A 20,569-nucleotide genomic window follows, 5' to 3' on the forward strand; every position below is an offset into this window, starting at 1 on the left:
GCCCCTGCTGGTTGGGGCTTTTGTGCACATTGGGTTGTGTATTTGTGTTGGCATCTGTACATCCGTCCAGGTGCACATGGAGGCCGAGAGGTTGACAGACGGCCTCTCTCAATTGCTCGTGTTTTTAGACAGGGTCTCTAACTGCAGCTTAAGTTCACAAACTCAGCTGGTCAAAGAACAGAGGACCTTCATGTCCGGTGTGAGATCACAGGTCTGTGCCACAAGAGCTGCCTCTTAAAGTAGGTCCTGGGGATTTGAACTCAGGTCCTCCCGGTTTCGCATGGAGCACTTTACCAAGTGAATTATCTCCCCAGACCCCAGTTGGGATTCCTATCTTTAAACTGCTTCTTTGCCTGCCCTGTGCAGAGTAGCACCTGCCCATGAATAAAACCTCAAAATTCCCCCGAGCGCAAAAGTATGGAATGATTGGTTAGCCAAGAAAACACAAAAGGGGGCTATTCACATATTCTGCAAGTGAGAAAAATCAAGGTTTATACAGAGTGGGAGGTGGGGTGGGGCCCTGGTGTACAAAGCGGTCATGGACAAAGCAGGAGGAAGGAGCATGGCTGACTCTTTCCTACCACATCGAGCTTCTTTCCTACAGGGAGTTAGCAGGGGAGCTTGTTCATTAAAGGGCATCAGAGACACACGTTATCCTCATACTCTTTTAAATCCTAAGTAATAGGATAAGGGGACCAAGCTGTGGTCTGTGAGATTTCAGAACAACCTCCAGAGATTTGCCACCCATCACCAGGTCTCTCACCTTTCCACAGCAGGCTGAGAGGGTTGTACCTTAGCATGTGGGGTAGCATCCTAGCACCCCTACATGCCGGGATGGCCAACGACTCTGGTAGTCCTTTAAAAACATCTCTCTATTAAATGAACAAGTCCTTCCTTTTAAGCTAGAGCTTAGAGGTTTATATTCATGAAGACCTCATGGGTGTGGTCTAGTGGGCGTGGCTTAGTGTGGCCAGTTGACAATGTTCCTGATGTCTCAGGTCAGAAGTTGACAATGTTTCTAAAGTCTTACAGCAAGAAATAAGCAGGAGTGAAAGATTCGGGGTTTTTTGTTTTTCGCTTTTGTTTTGCTTCCCACAATAGTTTTCCTGTACTAAGCATATTCTCTTAGTCCAAATACCCCCCTCAGGTGTTTTATATTCTACTTCTAAGACACTGAACCTCTCCGCCACTACAGTAGCAAGTTTACTTCCAAATGCCCACATAATTACTTGTCTTCCAGGGTCTCCTTTCAAGCCCTTGGGTCCCTGTATGCTATTATCACGTCCAGGAGTTCCCTAAAAAGAGAAAAAGAAAAGGTGAACGGGGTTTTTAATAGAGTATGAATTCAATAAAGAAAGCAGAACCCGGTTGAAGTGACAGGTGGCTCACAAGTATTTGATTCGCCTCCTTGGCTTGCTATTAGCAGACTCAGAGTGGATACCCACGGTGAGGTGAGCACGCTGGGAGGAAGCAAGTGCTCACTACAGGAGGCGTGGCCAAGGGAAGCGAGTAGACCAACCTGTATCCTACCCTGGAGAGGCCAGGAAGGGGTGGGGGTGGGGAGTCTGCCCTTCTCTAGGCTTTTCCTTCTTTCCTGGAGTCCCAGGCAAATTTACACTTGAGGTAGGATTACCCTTTTCTTCTTGGGAGAAGTTAAACACTTGTGACATGGTCCTCACACCCATACACAGACCCTGACTAATGCTGAAGGCCATGTGCCTGTCATGTATGAGCAGTAACAGTTGCCGGGGAAGGGGACTCTGGGGGAGCTACCTATGAGCTGCCAGGGAACTCTAGCATATAGATTTTGCTGAGTCTCCCTCCCTCCTTCCCTTGCTGGCATAGCTTTTCAATGTCCCCAAGTCACCAGTGCCCCTGTAAATAAACCCTTGCATTCATATTCCCGTAATAAACTTGAATAAACCCACTGGTTCACTAGGCTAGGTTTGGTCTTTGGTTTATCATCTGGTGTGGGCAGATGTTTGCTAATATCACCCTGGGAGAAGTCACAGGACACCCGGCAACCTGTTTGAACCCAAGTTCTAATCTCACATGCTCATCCCTGGAGTTTAGAAAAACCTGAACTCTGGAGGCTTTTTTTTCTCTCTCTCATTATTCACCCAAACATCTAAGCAGCAACTTGCTGCAAATAATGCCATCGTGGGCTCTCATCCTTGGCAGGCAAAACTACGAAGCTTCAAACTTGGGGACCACGGTCGAACTGTGCATGCACGGTGCTGAGACCATCAATCAAGCCAATCGATGCTCCAAGAGGCCGCGAAGGCACAGCAGTAACGCAGCCCTGCAGAGCACCAGCTGCCGGGCTGGTCTGCTGACAGCGCCCCGGATTACCGTCAATCAATCAATAAGCAATTTGCAATCACCAACAGGGATGAGGCACTGTTCCAGACACTTAGTACGCATTTTTTTTATTATTTATTTTTTTAAATAGTGTTTGGACTTGGATTTAAGTAGCTTATAAGGTAATAGGGAGAAAGAGAGGAACCTGGATTTATTGCATGATTGTTATTACTAAAGTGTGCTCGATTCTCCTCACTGCCAAACCAGGATCATTTTCTACACTTTCATTCCTTCCTCAAGCTTAAGTACTCATCTCTTATGTCATGGCCATACCTAAGAAACAACTGGAAAGCTATGATTGTAGTGAGGACGGTAAGGAGAAGGAAGACCACCTAAATGACGGATTTATTCATTTATTTATGTTGAGACAGTTTCCCTTGCGTAGGCCTTGATGGAATGGGAGCTCTCTATGTAGACCAGGATAGCCTTGAAGTCATAGAAATCTGCCTGCTTCTGCCCCCTGAGTGCCAGGAATGAATGTGTGTGCCACCAAGCCCTGCTCAAGCCCGGAGTTTTAACCAACTGGACACATATGAGCTTTAATTTGAAGGATAACATAGAAAGACTTGCACACCAGCCCTTCAGAATAGAACCGACCACCTCTGTATGTACATGAGTTGCTTGGTCAGTGTGAGTCTCAACTATTCTCTCTAGTCTATTCAGCAAGAACAAGAACCACAATTTAACACAACTTTGCCACCAAACACAGACTTCCAGTAACCATGTATTGTCAGGTGACGAACTTACTAGTCTCTGTAAATCAGAGAGAGGCTCTGCTCAGTTTTTCCTGGTATCGCATGAAATTTTAAAAAGTCCCCATCAAAGCTGCATGTGTGTGTGTGTGTGTGTGTGTGTGTGTGATACACATCTGTAATCCTAGTACTTGGAAAGTAGAGGCAAGAAGATTTGGAGCTCAAGGCCAGCCTTAAACAATCAATCAAACAAACAAACAAAAAAAATCATCTAGCCAAAATGGGAAATTGCAAAATCTTGTTCAGATGTTTTCCCAGGACTTTGTGCTACTTGCATGAATTCCCAAGGAAAATCTGATCCCACGTGTGGTCCACTTATTCTGTCAATGTTGCTCTTCCCAATTTTTCCTGAAATAGCAATCCACTCAGACTGAACACACAAAGGCACAGAGCCCTGTTTAAGTCTGAGCTTCAGGTTTCTAAGCAGGTGAGAAAGGACGGTTAAACACTGGGACCTATCTAAGGTCAGTGGGGCTGACACAGCCAGAGGGCTCTGGTGGGACCAACTGCCAGCCATCTTGACTTTAAACATCATCGCTGTCAAAAGTTCAAGCTCAGTCTTCAAGTTCTTTAGACAAAGATGAAAATAACTAACTCTTCATGGCCCACGTGTGGAGGTGAGAGGACAACTGGGCAGAGTCGGTTCCGCCCACACCTTCATGAGGTTCTGGGATCGAACCTGGGGTGTCAAGAACCTTTACCCACTGAGCCATTGAGCCCACCTGATTTAAAACACACTATATAGTCACGCCGTCCATGACAGACAATTAAGAGAATATCTGCTTTAAAATTAATGGAAATTGTGTATCGATGCCTCAAATGAGCTTATGGTCGTCGTACCAAGCTAAAATGATCATGTTCTAGAGCCACCATTTCTTGCTTACCCTTTTGTGAAATGACTTACCATTTCCTGAAGCTACATGACCTATCTTGAAGTTGTTTGAAATTATCAGGAGATACCAACCTGCAAACAACGTCATCTTCAAGTGAGGACTCCTGTTTAAACTCTGCATCTATTTGCACGCATGTGCACACACTGTGTGGGCACTTGTGTGCCATCAACATATGTGCGGGAGTAAGAGGATAATTTGCTGGAGTCGGCTCGCTCTGCCTACCTTGTGGGTCCCAGGGATTGAACTTGGGTCCTCAAGCTTGTTAATGAATGCCTTTACCCACGGAGCCAGCCATCAGCCCTGTGCTCTTGAAATATAGCTATTTTCAATGCATGCTGCCCAGTTACAGTGCTGACACATACTGCACTACATCTCTACTCTAACCAACATACTGTGTACCCAAGAGGTTACCAGACAAATGTCCCTTCAATGCTCAGTTCCCCACACCCCCTCAGCATATTTTAAACAGTTTTCATAGACTGTAGGTGTTCTAATCAACACACAGTACACTAACCTTTTCCATATGGTGGGAGAGTAGTTCACTTCAAGCTCTCTGATAAATGTTTATGTACTGACTGAACAAGCCGGGGGAAGCAAGCCAGTAAGCAACACCCCTCCATGACCTCTGCATCAGCTCCTGCTTCCAGGGTCCTGTCCTGCCTGAGTTCCAGTCCTGACTTCCTTTGGTGATGAACAGCAATGTGGAAGTGTAAGCTGAATAAACCCTTTCCTCCCCAACTTGCTTCTTGGTCATGGGGTTTCATTGCCTGACTAAAACAGTTTGGGAACTGTAAAGACTTTGCTCAATATAGGCGTACATGTCGCCATCCAGAAATTCTGTTCCTAAGCTATATACTTTAGATACTGTATATATTAAAGGACATGCAAAAGAATTTTCACAGTAGCATAACTATCAATAACAGAATGGATAGGTATATGATAAATATCCAATGTGATACTATACAGGAGTGGTCTTGAGTGATGTGTGTTATAGACATGAATGCATCTCCCAGCCATGAAATGGAGCAAAGCAGCCAGAAACAGAAGAGTACGTAGACAATGGTCCTTGTCACATGAAGCTCGAGGGCAGTTAAGCCTGATATCCCGTGCTATTTCAGTGATGACCCTGGGAGGGTCTGAGTGACTGGAGCATGCACAAGAGGGCTTCTGGGATTGGGGGTGATCTATTTCTTTACCCAGGTAATGAGCACACAGGTGTCTTCCAGTGAGCAAAGCCCACACTTCCACAGCTGGGTGTCGCGCTGCTGCATGTTCCCGCTCACCAAAGAGCACAACAAACATTTTCATTTCTTGAACCAAGTTCATGGCTGTCCTTAGAGTCACTGTTCCGTGGGCGTGCTGAGGGAAAAGCCCTTGGCACCGACTTCCACTGCTGTGGTGTGCCCACGCATGCATGTGTGGAGTGTCGAGCATGCATGTGCGGTGTGCCTGCTTGGCTCGATTGTAGCCTTCCATGAGCAGATACCTTCACATCCTGACGGGTGCCTGACAGAATCCTCTCCAAGTCCTTGGCTTGGGAAGATGAAGCTGCTATTCTCCACAGAACCCAAGGGAGACTAGACAAAAAGAAGTGTTCCTTTTTTCTTCTTCTGTGCCCTGCATTGTGAGGTGTTCAGGAAATTAATTGAATGGACTAGAATTCCTTCCTAACTCTGAGGCACAAGAAGGAATACAAAGAGGGTGTAGGCACAGAAACTGCATTTAATTCCTCCAGTTAAGACTTCCAAGTTGTAAGCTCAGGAATATGCCCATATCGCCTTAAAATGGAGCAGCCCTCCGCTATGGAAGGAAGTTCTATGATCGCAGCCCACAGGGGCATTGCACTTACCGGATCTCCTCGTAGGCCCTTCGGTCCACGGTCACCAGAAGCCCCTCTCTTGCCTGGGCTTCCCTAAAGTTAACACAGACCAGAACAAAGGACAAGATGGGAGGTTTTAATAAACTTAATAAGCATAAAGAAAAGGGCTTAGATTCTCGCTGGCTTGAATAATTAAATATTTTTCCACTGAGGTTGTTTTAAATCTGGAAGAAGGAACTACAAAAAGAAAAAAGAAAAAAAAAACGTTCTTGGCATCAAAAACGTAACCCAGTAGTGACCTCTGTTATTTACCGCACTCTGAACTCTGTTTCTGGTACTTTTGTCACCTTGTTTGACTATTAGTCTTCTGAAAAGGAGGGTTTTGGTTTTTGTTTGTTTGTTGTTGTTGTTTTAATCTTTTGTTTTAATGAGGCAGTGGAAATTCAAAGTTCATGCCACTTGCCTAAGGACATCTCACGACTAGAAAGTGGATTTCAAAATTAACTCCTCACACCATGAAGAGCACCCTAAGGGGTGAGTGGCTGGCTCTGTGTCCCAGCTGCCTTGCTACAGACCTCAGCCAATGTGCACCTCCATTCTTAATATGGCATCGCTTTCCATGGCCCCAATAATGTTTTTCCTCCTTGTAGTTGGTCATTTCTCACATGAACTGTGAGCTCACTATGCAGACTAAGTTGTCCTCAAGCACAGAGAGCTGCCCACCTTTGCCTCCCGAGACATGGGCTAAGATCATAGGTATTGCCACCATGTCATGCCCTTCCCCTAGACTGAGGACTGTGTGGCTCAATGGGACTCAAGAGAAGAGAAGGGAGTGTTGCAGTAAGAGGTACCAGACCTCTAGATGCCACGAGAGGCCTTCTATGTTTCTAGTTGCCCTCCACAGAAAAGACATGGTCGATGTGCTAAGAAACACATGTATACCGGACGTACCCGAGTCAAGGTTAGCCATGCTTAGCCCTGAATAGCAGAACCCATTAGACACATGAAAATCAACGTTCACCATTGTATGTGATGGCTTCATGAATACTTGTCCCTAAGTCAGTCTGTAGCTATAGCCATGAGCAATTCCAAGGCAGTTGTTTTATTTATAAACCATTGCGGGTTCATCGTTTCTGTGTCCTGTATCCCTACCTGAGATCCCGCATCACCCCTTTCTCCTCTTCTTCCAGGAATCCCACTGTCACCCTAGAAAATGGAGAAGGGAAAACTCAGTTCTCATCTCCACGAGAGCCAGCTGAGGAGGGTGTCAGCGGTGAAAGGCCAGCACTGTACCTGTTCTCCATTTAATCCGTCAAGCCCATCTTCCCCAACTTCACCCTGCAGAGGCAGATGTGATTAGAACACAGTACATCTGTCAGGCACCAAAACCAAAACCAAAAGCAGTCTTGGGGGTCACGTGATGAGCAACAGCCTGTTAGGTGACACCTGGGTAATGTTGAAGGTCAGTTTCAGTATCAGAAGCTGCCGTAACGAACGGAGCCTGCCCGATAGGAGAGGCAGAGGTAAAACGTAAAGACAACTTTGAGTTCAGATTACCCCAGTCAGAACGCCAAATACCAACAAGACGATGGACAACAAACGCCCGAAGGGGATGATGGGAAAGGGAGCCTCATTCGCTGCTGCTGGGATTGCCAACTGCTGCGGTCACTATGGAAATCCACGTGGTGAACTATGGAAAGGCTAAAAATAAATCTACCATATGCTACCCAGCTATACCACCTTGGTGCGTGCTCCAAGGACTGGACATCGAACTCCACAGCTACTAGATCAGCCGTGCTTATGACTAGGGGAGAGAAACAACGTAAATGTCCTTCAGCTGACAAATTGATAATGGAACTGTGGCGCGTACACACGGTGGAATTCCATTCATCTAGGAAGACGAATGACAGCATGGACTGACGGGACCAGCAGAGACCTTTAGCGAGTGAGCTAACCCAGATCCAGAAAGGAACATACTGTGTGTTCTCTGTCCCTGGAGGCCCCTCACTCAGAGTCTTCAGATGTGAGTGTGTAGCCTGGAGTGACTACAGGACCCAGGAGAGTAGAATGGGACATTGCCAGGATAGGGAGGTTGAGGAACAGGAGGGCAATAGCAGGGTCTAAGCGATCTGATTAGGGAAACGGGAGCAAATGTGACTCCTTGGGGGGGGGGGGGGAGGCAAATACAGAAGGTGGGAGGAGGGCAAAGAGGGGAGCTGGGAACAAGGCATCCAATAGGGGAAATGGGCAAAGGGAGGCTCTGTAGGGAGTGGTAGGAAAGAAAATCCAGAAGGAGGAGGAAAGTGGGTAAAATACCAATATGGATGTCTGCTAAGGCCTTAAGGAATCATTAACTATTTACCAAGATGACCCTATAATGCATGTGATTCAGTGAATAAATATAAATATATAGTTTTGGTGAACTTTTCTTACCTGGGCTGACAATGCAAGAGCCGAAGACCACCTAAAAATAAACCTAATACCAGATACAAGAAGCCTTCTTTTGAATTATTGGCCAGGGCTGTCCAGAAGACCCCAAATGTACAGCCTATTGCTATTGTCCCTGACTGCTCCCCCAGAGGTGGACCTATTGACTCCATCCATCTCAGACCCAGAGCCCAGAGACTCAGAACTGGAACTGACCTGAATGCATCCTCCCTGAGGACTAGCCTTCACGGTTCCAGAAGGTACCATGTAAGCTTCCAAAGAAGGGAGGCAACCAACTGTCCTTGCCAGCTATGATGCCTGTGAACCACCATCGCCAGCATGGCACGAGAATCCTAAGGGTGCAGTAGTGGCATTGTATACCTTGGTGGTAACCTACAGCTCCATAACTGTACTTAAGACCTGCTCAGCAAAAAATGAAAACATGGTACTTGAAACCTAGCCAGACTCAGTGCTAGTGAAGTCATGGATCTTGGTGGAGAACCCACAATGTTACTAATCCAGCAACCCCCAAATACTAGTCTAAACATCTGTCCTCATACCCCAGGCAAATATACTCCCTGCACCTCCCCCATTATCAAAGAAACTTCTCTTGTGGCAACAGACAGAGGCAGAAGACAGGGGCCAGTACAGAAAGTCACAACCAATCAAAATGCAGAGTTTGAGGGCATAGTCATAATGAATACACCTAACAAAACACTCCTGGCACTTAAGGCCTAGGGAACATCGTTGAAGGGAAAGGAGGATGTGAGAGCCAGGAGGTTGGAGAGTTTGCTGTGAGATTGTGTCTCCTAGCAACATCAGAAGCTACACTCAAAGTCTCACCAACATGATTTCATAAACATGAGTTAAAGCAGGGTAAGGGCAATAGAAATGTCAGGGTGAATGGGAAGAGTCCGCAGTCCTACACAAAGAACTGTAGTCAACTAAGAATTCGAGCAAGAGAAATAGTCTTCCCCAGGGAAGGGCACATCAACTGCTCATTCAACATTAAACAGTCAACTCTGAAAACATATATACAAGGGACGTTATACAGACTGAGCAGGCTGTATGTACGTACATGTACATATAGGCCTGCAACAACAATTAACAACAACAAAAAAAGAGGCCATGGATTTGAGAGAGAAAAAGGAACATTATATATGAGAGGGTTTGGATGGAAGAAAGGGAAGGAGAAATACTGTAATTAGAATCTCAAACAGTTTTTTTTTTTTAAAAAAAAACACTAAATGAAATAGTTGGTACTGAAACAAAAAACAAAAAACAAACAAAAGGAAAGCTAACAGTGGCTGCACTTGTAGCATCCTCTAATGATATTTTAGAAAAAGAAACAAAAAAAAATGAAGCTCAAAGTTTTCTGGATAACTGAGGGGTGAATAAGGGCCATACCTCTTCTCCGCTGAGTCCTCGGGCTCCCTGAAGACAGAAAGGATGGCAGTGTGAGTGTAGGAAATTCAGTGGCTACCGGGATGGATCACAGTGTAGCATTGCGGGGGTCTTACAGAGTCCTTACCTTGGGCCCTTTGGCACCTAAGCATCCCTTTGTACCTTGCTCTCCCATTGGTCCCAAGGCTCCTCTTTCTCCCTGAGGAAAAGCAGAAAAATCACAGATCCAGATCAGTGTGTCCTGTTAGGATCTGGGACCTGTCCTGGATACTTGACAAAGATTTTTTGGGCTTTGTTTTGTTTTTAAGAAAACAGCTGTCTGTTCATGACTTACATTCCGGGACTCTAGCCTACAAAAACAAAGAATGAAAGTAAATCAGATCTACAATGATGACAACCCTTTGCTCTGGATGCCACCTGCATACTGCCTGCACGGAGTTTCCCTTTCTCCATGTGGCCACCATATTACTGCCTTTCAATCTCCTTACCATGTGCACTCATCCTGCCCTAGGCTAAGATTCAGGACTCTTTGCCTGGTCCCTATGACTTTAAGACTTTGACCCATGACCTCAGTCTGAGCGTCATCCACAATGCTGCTTGATCATCCCACTCCTATGCTCACCCTCACTCACTGTCCATAGCTAGACACCAGCGAGTCTTCTCCAGGGGACTTCTGCAGTGCCCAGCCACACTATGTGCCATTCTGCCAATTCCCAATCTCAATCCTTTGACGCCATTGTTACTTTGAACACATGGTTTCCCTTTTGTAGTAGAATAGGATTTCCCACACACTTTACCCGGAGGAACTCCTTGTTATCCTTCACATGTCTGCCCAAGTGTTGCCCATTGTTTCGTAACCTCTCCTTCCCAGGGTCAACTCTGATCGGGTTGGTCTTCTAGCCATTAGGTTCCTATTCTTGCTCAATACCGTCAACTCCCTGTGCCTCCAGCACAGCCATGTGCAAAACAGCTGGACAGTTTCCTTGTTTGTCTTTCTAGTGTGGAAAGGTCCCTAAGGTGGGAGCTGGGTATCTTTATTCTGTATATTTTTTTTCTCATTTCTGGGGCGCTCACACTGGTAGTGTACTTTTTTTTCCTTTGGTAAACAATGAAGTAATCATTAAGAAGCTTAAATGTGTATTTTCAAATGAATGCAGGACTGGATGCATAGAAGGAAAAAAGGAAGAGAAAAGGGGGAGAAAAGGCAAAGGGGAAGAGGGAAAAAGGGGAGGAGAGGGGGAAGGGGGAAAGGGGAAAGGGGAGGAGAGGGGGAAGGGGGAAGGGGGAGGAGAGGAGGGGGGAGGAGAGGGGGGACGGGGAGGAAAGGGGGAGGAGAGGAGGGGGGAGGAGAGGGGGGACGGGGAGGAAAGGGGGAGGAGAGGAGGGGGGAGGAGAGGGGGGACGGGGAGGAAAGGGGGAGGAGAGGAGGGGGGAGGAGAGGGGGGACGGGGAGGAGAGGAGGGGGGAGGAGAGGGGGGACGGGGAGGAGAGGGGGAGGAGAGGAGGGGGGAGGAGAGGAGGGGGGAGGAGAGGTGGGAGGAGAGGTGGAAGGGGAGGACAGGGGGAGGGGAGGGGGAGGGAGAGGAGGGGGAAGGGGAGGAGAGGGAAGGGGGAAGAGGGAGGGAGGAGAGGGAAGGGGAGGAAGGAGGGAGGAGAGAGAGAAGGAGGAGGAAGGAGGGAGGAGAGAGAGAAGGAGGAGGAAGGAGGGAAGGGTTTCTGATAAATTATGTGGTGCATTGGTTTAATTACTAAATGACCTGGGCAAATGTCAGGGATGTGGCTCCTACGGCAGGGATACTACCTTTCACATAGGCCACTGTGGAGTGGAAGTGGGTAAGACAGAGCGAGGCAGTAGAGTAAGGACCTCTAAGGAGAAGTGTTTTCCAGCACGGGAGTCAGGAAAGACCCAAGACGCTGCATCTGAATCCTCAGAGTCTGGTCTTTGTTTCCCTTCTCTTGTTTGTAGGGATAGGTGAGCTGTAAAGGCCTTGACTTACAGCAATGCCTTCTTCTCCCAGGTAGCCTTCACTGCCTTTAAATCCTGGGGGTCCCTGGAAGAAAGGAAAGAGGAGAAGACGTGAGCTCCACAGACTGCGAAGTGAGTTCTCAGGGCAGGTCCACCATCTTGAGGTTAGAGTTCATATGCAACGGAAGAGTTCGAAAATGCCCCCGGCTTTCCAAACCTCAAGCTAGTGGCGTTTATACAAACAAAAAGGAATTTCCACACAAGCATCCAGATATTCATGTGCACACATAGGGGGCAGGGACTGTAGGTGTGGATGTGTGAGCACATGTGTGTGAATACGTGTGGGCATATGAGCTTATGCATATATGTATGTGGGGTGGTAGCTGGTATGTATATGCATAAGTGTGAACACATAACACGTGCACACATGTGTACACCTGTGATAGCACACTGACCCTCACTGTCTTCAGGAATAGCAATGGAGTTGACATTCCTCTCTAAGCAAATATATTCATTCTTGGCAGACTAGAATTATTCTCTTCTCATCAAAATAACCTTTTCTTTTTTAGGACCTACTGCTATACATAGAAAACCAGGCCACACACATTTCTTTCTATTCTGGTTTTTGGTACATTTTTAAATTCTAGAATCCTCCTTCCATGAGGTCTAAGCATTCCAGAAATAATTAATTCAAAGTTTTCTACAGCGACAGAGCTCTGGTGATGGGGGAGCAATACGGCACCGTGGTCACAAATTCAACCCATATGTACGGTAGCAGTATTAAGATCACTAAATGTGTCCCATTGTGAGTTTGGACATATTTGAACATGTCCTAACCCCTGAAGTAGAATTTTTATGCAAGAATATAAAAATGCTCCCTACTTAGGAAATAAATGAATTAGTGTTATAAATAAAAAAACTATCTGGCCCACTTCTGTATGTATGTCTAGGGATGGTGACACTGTCACAATTTGCTCTAGGGTAGAGTGACCTGAGTTTGATTTTCAGCAGACTACACACAATATTGACTTGATTTTAATGTCACTGCCGAGATCAAAAGGGGAGACTGAAGTGGGTCACTGGTGTGGAGGAGGCTTTCATCATTCAGCATCGCTTGGTTTTCCTGTGTTACCAGTGCTGCTTAAGCACTGGGCTCATCAAACGTCCTGATGGCGATGTCTCTTGAAACCCCTTGAGGAACTTCCAGACAATTCTAATGTAGAAGACCAAGGAAAATGGCAGCCATCTAGTCTCACGTGGAAAAAGGGTATCACGGTACATGGTCAGCTTCCTCCAGGCAAAACCTCTCTATTTCCGTCCCAGCTCATATCTGAAAGGCATGCTGCGGTTCAAAGAGTGGGAGTTGTAAGTCTGAGATAAAGTCACCTTTTCCCCTGCTGAGCCCGGATCCCCCATGGCGCCGTCCCATCCTGTGCACTTGCAGAGCAAACAGCAGCAGGTCCTCTCTGCAACATTGATCTTGGGGGAACATGAGGATAGTTATTCAGTGGCACTGATCCCCAAATCCCACGCATAAACTCCACTGTGGGCTCACAGTGGCAGAAGCCTTCTTATCACCGCTAAGAGGTCTCCTTCCACTTTCGAGTCCTGCTGTCTACCCTGTGAGGAATTCCTGATCAACCCACAAGTGCTCCACCTCTGCAGATGGCGTCCTTTCCGCCATGACCAGCTCACTGCATACTAATTATTAACGGGGTTGCCTCTTGTCAACACACCTCACCCTAGCTTTTGCTCATTGTTGATTACCCTCTGCCCCTCGGGCTTTGTTCGGTAAAATGAAGGCATGGCTCCATTTGTAAAATCTCAGCTTGTCAGTAGCGTCAGACTGTGTACTTTGAAACGCGGCTTCGAAAAGCCTCCCCTGGAAACACATCTAGGAGAGTTCTGATGTGACTTTGGAAATATCAGGTACATGCCAACATTTTAGAGCCATTTGCTACAGAGAGTGTGAGCATGAGAATATTCTCTTTACGTGATGGCCAAAACAAAATTATGTATTTAGAATATGAATTTCACTCTGGACTTACTTTGATATTTCCTGAATAGCTAACATAGCTTTATCTATCTATCTATCCATCTATCTATCTATCAATCAATCTATCAATCAATCTATCAATCAATCTATCAATCAATCTATCAATCAATCTATCAATCTATCTATCAATCTATCTATCAATCTATCTATCATCAATCTATCAATCTATCAATCTATCACTCTATCATCTATCAATCTGTCAATCTATCTATCAATCTATCAATCTGTCTATCTATCTATCAATCTATATCTATCTAATTTATTTTTGCGAACAACCCAGCAGACTCAGTTTTAGGACAATTCAGCTCGCAGTAAATGCTACCCTTCATTTCTACAGGTAAAGAACAGCCCTTCATCAGAAAGTGTTCTGATAATACTGAGTCAAGATTCTGTGAATTATAAACAAATTAATTCCAACTCATTACCCACTCATAGTAAAATCAGTAACATGCCAAGACTCGTTAGTGCTCACACCCAAGCTTGATTCTTTGTAAATTTCTGAAATAACATGGTAAAGACATCTTTTCTAGTTGTGAGGTCGGAAAAACAGAACAAAAGCATAAGGGTCTAGCAGTGTGGAGACAACCCAAGGAAACCCCTCACTCATAAAGTCCGCCACTGAGGCCCCTGATGTCTAGCTCCTCCCCCACACTTCTAGCAGGCTTTGTTTCTCTGCTTGAACTCCATGGTGAGCGGCGGTCATTCACAGGCTGAGCTGGAGAGGAAGTACACTTTGAACATCAGAGGCACCATGAACTGTGATGCTCAGAGCCCCATGGAACCTGAGAACCTGCTGGCCTGGGGACACCGGGCCTGTCCCTAACTCAGGGTCATTTGGTACACTGGCCTCGTGGGTTGATCTGGCCAGCGTGGTGCTATTTTCCTCTTTATTCTTCCTTTTGCCATTTCTTCCAGCCCAAGAGTATCTGTCAAACATGCTTTGACCCACTGAACTACATAATCCTTAAAGCACCACGTTCTTAGACTGTCCAAGTTCATAAAGGCCCATCTCGTCTTTACTTAAAAGGTCAGTATTAGTTCAAGTCCATCCTCACCAATATTAAACCTGTATACTAGACAATCAAAGGCTTAAACTTTTGGAGGTAAGGCTCCAGCCCGATGGTGGGGCATTTACTTGAACCCTCCAGCCTTTTCTGAGTAACTTACTAGTTGCTTTGACAGGTGACTCCCAAGGTTCCCCATTCCGATTGTGAACTGTGTTCTGTACTCAAATCCTTTCCCAAATTCAATGTAGAGAAGGTCAGCCAGGTCACTGGAATCGGCAGCTCCGTCCACAGCGATGGTTATGAGGGCATTCAGGCCTGTTCAACACATTCCCCAGGTGAAGTGGGCTCTTAAATCATCCAGCACGCTTAAACCGCTAGCCTCGGCGGACAGCTTCTTTCTGTTGTCTATGTCCTCTAATCCCATGATGCAATGCCAGTAAATGATAGCACAATATTAGTGAATTAAACTGGGGGTGCAATAGCAGGATTTCAGAGATTATTGATTAAAATGAGACAGTGAGTTAACCAAAGGTCTGTCCACACGGCTTGCAGAATTTTCTCAGAATCCACACATCAAGAAAGTGAATGCTCTTTTTGTTTTTCCCCTTTGTGGAGGGTTACTCAAGCCACCAATCAGAATCACCTAGGAGCTTTCTCAGAAATACAGACTTTCCTGGGATAGACAAGCGTATTGACTGGCATCTTTCAATAAAAGAATCACATGTGAAGATGATCAAGTCAAAAGAGAAATGGGGATCTTAGCCCTTTGTCCGTATGTACTAAACCCGAATGTCTCTTTACACAAACCTTGCCTGGCATGTGTGATGCCTGGATTCAAGCCCCAGCTTTGTGCACAGAAACAAATGTATAAACAGAAACAGAAGTGTGTGTTTAAGGGCAGGAGAGATGACTCAGCAGTTTAGAGCATTTGCTGTTCTTGCAGAGGACCTGGGCTTGGTGGCTGGCACCCAAGTGGTGCCTTGACCTCACCTGTAATGCAGCTCTCCTCTTCTGGTCCCTGAAGACTCCTGCACACATGTGCTACACATGAACTAAAAGCAGGCACACACAAATACATGAAAGGCAGAGGCTTTCAATGATCTCATAAGAAACCGTTGCTACAGTTGTAACTTTTAGTAGAAGCAGATGTTAATCACTGAGAGCAGCATCTCATACGCCTTGGAATTTTATAGATCAGAATATCTCAAATAAAGTTTACGGCTTAGGGTAGGGTTGCCAGTGACTGCTTTTGAAAACTAGGTATGAGGTAGCCCTGGCATTCACCCTACATAACAGTTACATTAGCTTTCTTTCATAACTGCGGTGTGCCTGGGAGACAGCTAAATGATGCTTCATCTTGGTCTATAGATCTGATTCAAATCAGATTTTACTTTACAGAGAAAAGAACTGAGGCTTAGAGAACAGAGGCTCTTGACTGACTGGTCCTTCTCGGGTTTTCATCCGGAGCCTGATTCCAAAGACTTACACTCAAGGACACTTTAGCAGAAAGGTATGGAAGGCATAATCACTCAACCAAGGGCAACCCTACACTTTTCTCATCCTCCTATGATTGCATGAGACACACTGGATGGGATTTGGAGACCTAAATACCAAAGCAGATAAGGAAACAGTCAAGGGCTTTCCCAGAGACAAAGTCCCTTCTTAGGTAAGTTCAGATGCTGTGGTTTGAATGAAGAGAATAGGGGAGTGAGGTTGGGAATGCAGGGGTGGATTCGATTGGAGGAGAGGCCGATACAGTGGTTAACTGAAGGAAAGGAAGGAAGAAAGGTTTAAGTTGGATGGCCAGCTCGTTCTGGTTTGCCGGAGACTTTTCTGATGTTAGTCCTGTAAAAGTCCTGCCCTGTCCCAGACAAACTAGCATAATCGGTCGGTCACCTTTCTAAACTAAGAAGGGGGAAGAGAAGAATGAGTCCAGAGGTGGGCTGGGACAGCAATGCTATGCGGAGGAGTTGAGCATTACCGACGAGGAAGGCATACTTACAGATCTATTTATAAAAGAAAAGTATTGTCACATCTGTTTTTCCTTAGGAACTTCAGGAAGTGTAAAAATGTGAGCATTACAAGATCCATGGGACCCTGACATGCAGGGAATATGCACAGAACCATCATTTATGGTCGTGATTCTCAGAATTGGAGTATTCAGTCATGCTCCCTCCAGACTCACTACATGAGTCACAACCTTCAGTGCAACGTCTTCAGTCGCTAGAAACGAATCAAGGCAGAAAAACCTTCAAAAGTGGTGGGAAGAAAGAACCACTTCATAAAGAAATTCCAGGGCATTTGACTTTGAAAACTTAACGAACAAATTCAAACCCCAATTTACATGTATAAGTTATAGAGCCACACACTACTGTTAATTCTTTTCTCCTCTCTTCTTGTTGCATGAGGACTGCCTAGTCTTTATGATAGTATGTGATCTTGAACTAAAACAGTCTCCTAGGTTAAGAGATCATCAATGGAAAACACACACACACACACACACACACACACACACACACGGTTCCTTCAGCGGTTAACTGAAGGAAAGAAAGGAAGGAACACACATATATATGAAGCATCCAGGGACAGGGGTACCTTCTTGTCCATGTTGAGATCTATGTGATACTTTTCAAAAGATACTCCTGCCACCATTCCTTTATCCCTTTCTCAAAGATTCTAAATTTCTGAGGAATACACACACACACACACACACTGAAGTCAATACAGATTTTCCTGGGAGGTGGAGACAGAATGGTCTTAGAACTCTAGACATTCTGAAATGTTTCCTAGAAGATACTAACACCATGAGCAAGAAAGAATATCGGCCCCCAACACATACACAAAGGGCTGAAGTAATTAAAATCTGGAGGATGACAACAAAATTGTCTCCTCAAACCAGGTGCCTCAAAGCCTTGTCCTCAATGTTAATTAAAATCTGTTTAGAGTGCATAAACAAAGACCAAGATTTGATAGAATGAAGAGAAGGCAGTTTTAGCAGATAAAGGGTTAAATAAAAGCCTCTGCTTTATGACTGCAAATCCAGAGAACTCTGCAATTTGTTTAAGGTTGAGGAGAGAACTCAGCAGAAGACACAGATTCTGGACAGGCTGGTATTCTAGAGCAGGCTCCCAGAAGCAAGCCTGCGGTAAGGGTTTGGACATGAGCAATGTGTTGAAAAGTGCTCAGAAGAGAGGGGCTGAAGGAAAGAGGGCGGGGCAGGATGAGAACAACCCCCTAGCTTTGAATTTGACCTCAGAGAGTTCTGGAGCATAAATGCTGCCCTGGTGTCACTTGAGACCAGGATCTGATTCTTTGTGTGCTCAGGGGTGAGGTGGGGAGTAACTTTCCAATGGTGATTCCTCAGAGAACACACAGCTCTGAGTGACTGGCAGTGGGTGATCCTGTCAGCAGAGGAGCTGTGAATGGGAGAGCAGCAGTACCCACTTACACGGGAGACCGGTCCCACGCTAGTCAAGTCGGAACACATGGTTGCTTTTTGCCTCTACTGACCTATATTTTAATTGGACCCAACAACAAGTCAGACTGGCTGTTGGTTCTAAAAGCCAGATGCCTGGCTCCAGAGCTCTGAGACTGTCACAAGTATCACGGTTGGTTCTTTTGTGCATTGAAGGAAGGAACTAATTATAAAACCCAACACCCAAGGCAATTTGTCCAAAAAAGAAAAAAAAAATGCTTGCAAGTCTGGAAATGGTTAGTGTTAGGAGAAGTCTTCCAATCATCATGTTTCTTGGTCAAAGAGGCTCTTCCTGTTCACTCACATGTGACCAAGTAGCAGCGTTAAACAACACGGGGTGAGACAGGCAGGCACGCCCTCCAGTAAAGGTTCTGAAGAGCAAATCCAGTAAGAGGAGGTGAAGCAAGGGCCGTAGTCTGTGTCCTATTTTAGACACATGGACCAGGAAGGCATCCTGAGAGGACCTCTGCTCTACTGAGCCCATAGGGCAGAGAAAGACCAGAGTCAGTAAGAAATTCAGGGGTCGGTAGGGCACCTGGAAATAATGCAGCCAGCGTTGACTTCTGAGATTATAAAGTTAATAAGCAACCAGGCACGGTGGCTCATGTCTGTGATCCCAACACCCAAGAAGCTGAAAGAGGATGCCTTGAGGTTGAGACCGTAGGAAGGTCCCGAATAGCCTGGGGTACAAAGTAAAACCCTACTTAAGTAAGTAAATGCTTAACCCCGTTCCTCCCCTCCCCCACGTTCAGTACCTTCCTTTCTGAGTTCATCAGATTTCTGTTCAAGTTTTTCAACGCCGTCATCCAATCCATCTGAAAACAGAAGGACCACCTAGGGTAGGTTTTAGAAAAATGAGGGGGAAAAAAAGTTAGCAACAAATTCACTGAAAACCGCAGACCAGCACACAAACTAGAGCCATATTACCTTCCCTCGAGCAGCGGACTTGTTCTGAAACGTATCCCACAGAGAACTCAGCAGGTTTGGGTTGAGGCGAGATGGGCCGTTCACTGTCACACCCTGCAGGCTGCTCAGTATGTTCTCACTGTAGATCTCAAACTTGGAAGGGTATCTCTCCATAGCATTCGTCACTTGAAAAGCTATGCTCACCTGAGTCTCTGTGCCCACCTCACAGCTTACCCCATTGAGGGAGCTGATGGCACGTAAGAGGTCTTGGAGGTAGGTCCCCATCCAAGGCTGACCTTCGAGCAAAGTCTGCCCTCTCCGCTGACTTGAGATATCAAATCCAACCACCACATCCACGAAACAATCTAGGATTCAAGGAGACAGTGAATCTTGTTAGATTAACATCACATTGATGGGATTCTGATGCATGCCTGAGTCTAGGGACCAAGAAGTCTTATTTCCATTCTAGCCATAAAGTAGAAAGCAGGGGAAAACATGGACCAGGAAAGCCACGCACCCATTCTTCTACAACCTATAGAGTATAAACTTGTTTCGGCTGGCATAAAATCTGGACGATTCTCTGACAACTAAAGGGCTAAATGATTCTATTCGAGCCATTACAAGTACACTGTAATACGTTCTGTCTCTAAAGTATCCCTAGGCACCTTGTGGATGCAGTGACATTCTAAAATACACTCATATGAGCACTACTTAACAGGTGAGGTCATTGACAAATGTTAAATTATAATGGGAACGAGAGAAAAGTAAAAACATTGGAACAGAGAAAAGTCATTTAGAATCAAAAAAAGTCACAGAAAAGTTTTGATCAATTTTCTAGAAGCATGGGTCAATTTGGACTGCCTTTAACATCCACTCAGAGAGGAAGTCGATGGTTTAAAAAAAAATCGTTTAGATCTTGCTTTAAGTCCTACAGGTGAAGAGGAGACTGGTGATCCAATTATCCAACTTGTCTGTGTCAGAGATGGCACTGCCTTTGGGAGCTCCGTCAGTGGGGAGCAGGACACTGCCATTCGGGGTTCTATAGACTTAGAGCAGGGACGTGTAGCATGTAAAGGTCTTTGCTGTTGCCTTATGAACTCCTGGGAAGTTTCAGCATTGAAGACACTGGGATGGGCTTGGTATTTATGCTGAGTGCCCTAAAGGCAGATAATTCGAGAGGGATAAAAGTCTTACAGCACACAGGCTCTTCTTTCAAGAACGTCTAAGCTGCTAAACTCACTTCAGCCTTAGCCTCCTCCTTCTCAACACATGTGGCTTGCTTGGTACAATAAAAAATGCCTGGCTTAACTCAGTGATTTTCAGATGTTCTCTCTCTCTCTCTCTCTCTCTCTCTCTCTCTCTCTCTCTCTCTGTGTGTGTGTGTGTGTGTGTGTGTGTGTGTGTGTGTGTGTGTGTGTAGGGATGCTTCTTCATGACGTCTCCCACATACATTGTTCAGTTGGATATTTTTAAGTCTCTGAAGCAACAACAACAAAACCAAAT

General features: G+C 45.6%; 1 protein-coding gene across 3 annotated transcripts in view; it reads right to left on the bottom strand.

Annotated features, from left to right (window-relative positions):
• Window positions 1-20,569, bottom strand: part of Col6a6 (collagen type VI alpha 6 chain) — a 155,397-nt gene that overhangs the window by 58,146 nt on the left and 76,682 nt on the right. For all 3 annotated transcript variants that reach the window (XR_015628038.1, XM_087564209.1, XM_087564208.1), the window contains exons 9-19: window positions 19,088-19,431; window positions 18,916-18,994; window positions 14,846-15,000; window positions 13,009-13,101; window positions 11,654-11,707; window positions 9,784-9,855; window positions 9,660-9,686; window positions 7,119-7,163; window positions 6,978-7,031; window positions 5,856-5,918; window positions 1,230-1,295 (exon numbers count right to left, since the gene is read on the bottom strand). Coding sequence is in view for 2 of the 3 variants with exons in the window: in XM_087564209.1 (XP_087420335.1) it covers window positions 1,230-1,295; window positions 5,856-5,918; window positions 6,978-7,031; window positions 7,119-7,163; window positions 9,660-9,686; window positions 9,784-9,855; window positions 11,654-11,707; window positions 13,009-13,101; window positions 14,846-15,000; window positions 18,916-18,994; window positions 19,088-19,431 (1,052 nt within the window). In the remaining variant the exon portion in view is untranslated. The remainder of the gene's footprint in view (window positions 1-1,229; window positions 1,296-5,855; window positions 5,919-6,977; window positions 7,032-7,118; window positions 7,164-9,659; window positions 9,687-9,783; window positions 9,856-11,653; window positions 11,708-13,008; window positions 13,102-14,845; window positions 15,001-18,915; window positions 18,995-19,087; window positions 19,432-20,569) is intronic.

Source organism: Rattus norvegicus, chromosome 8 (assembly GCF_021556685.1).
Source record: "Rattus norvegicus strain SHRSP/BbbUtx chromosome 8, alternate assembly SHRSP_T2T, whole genome shotgun sequence".
Lineage (NCBI taxonomy): Eukaryota > Metazoa > Chordata > Mammalia > Rodentia > Muridae > Rattus > Rattus norvegicus.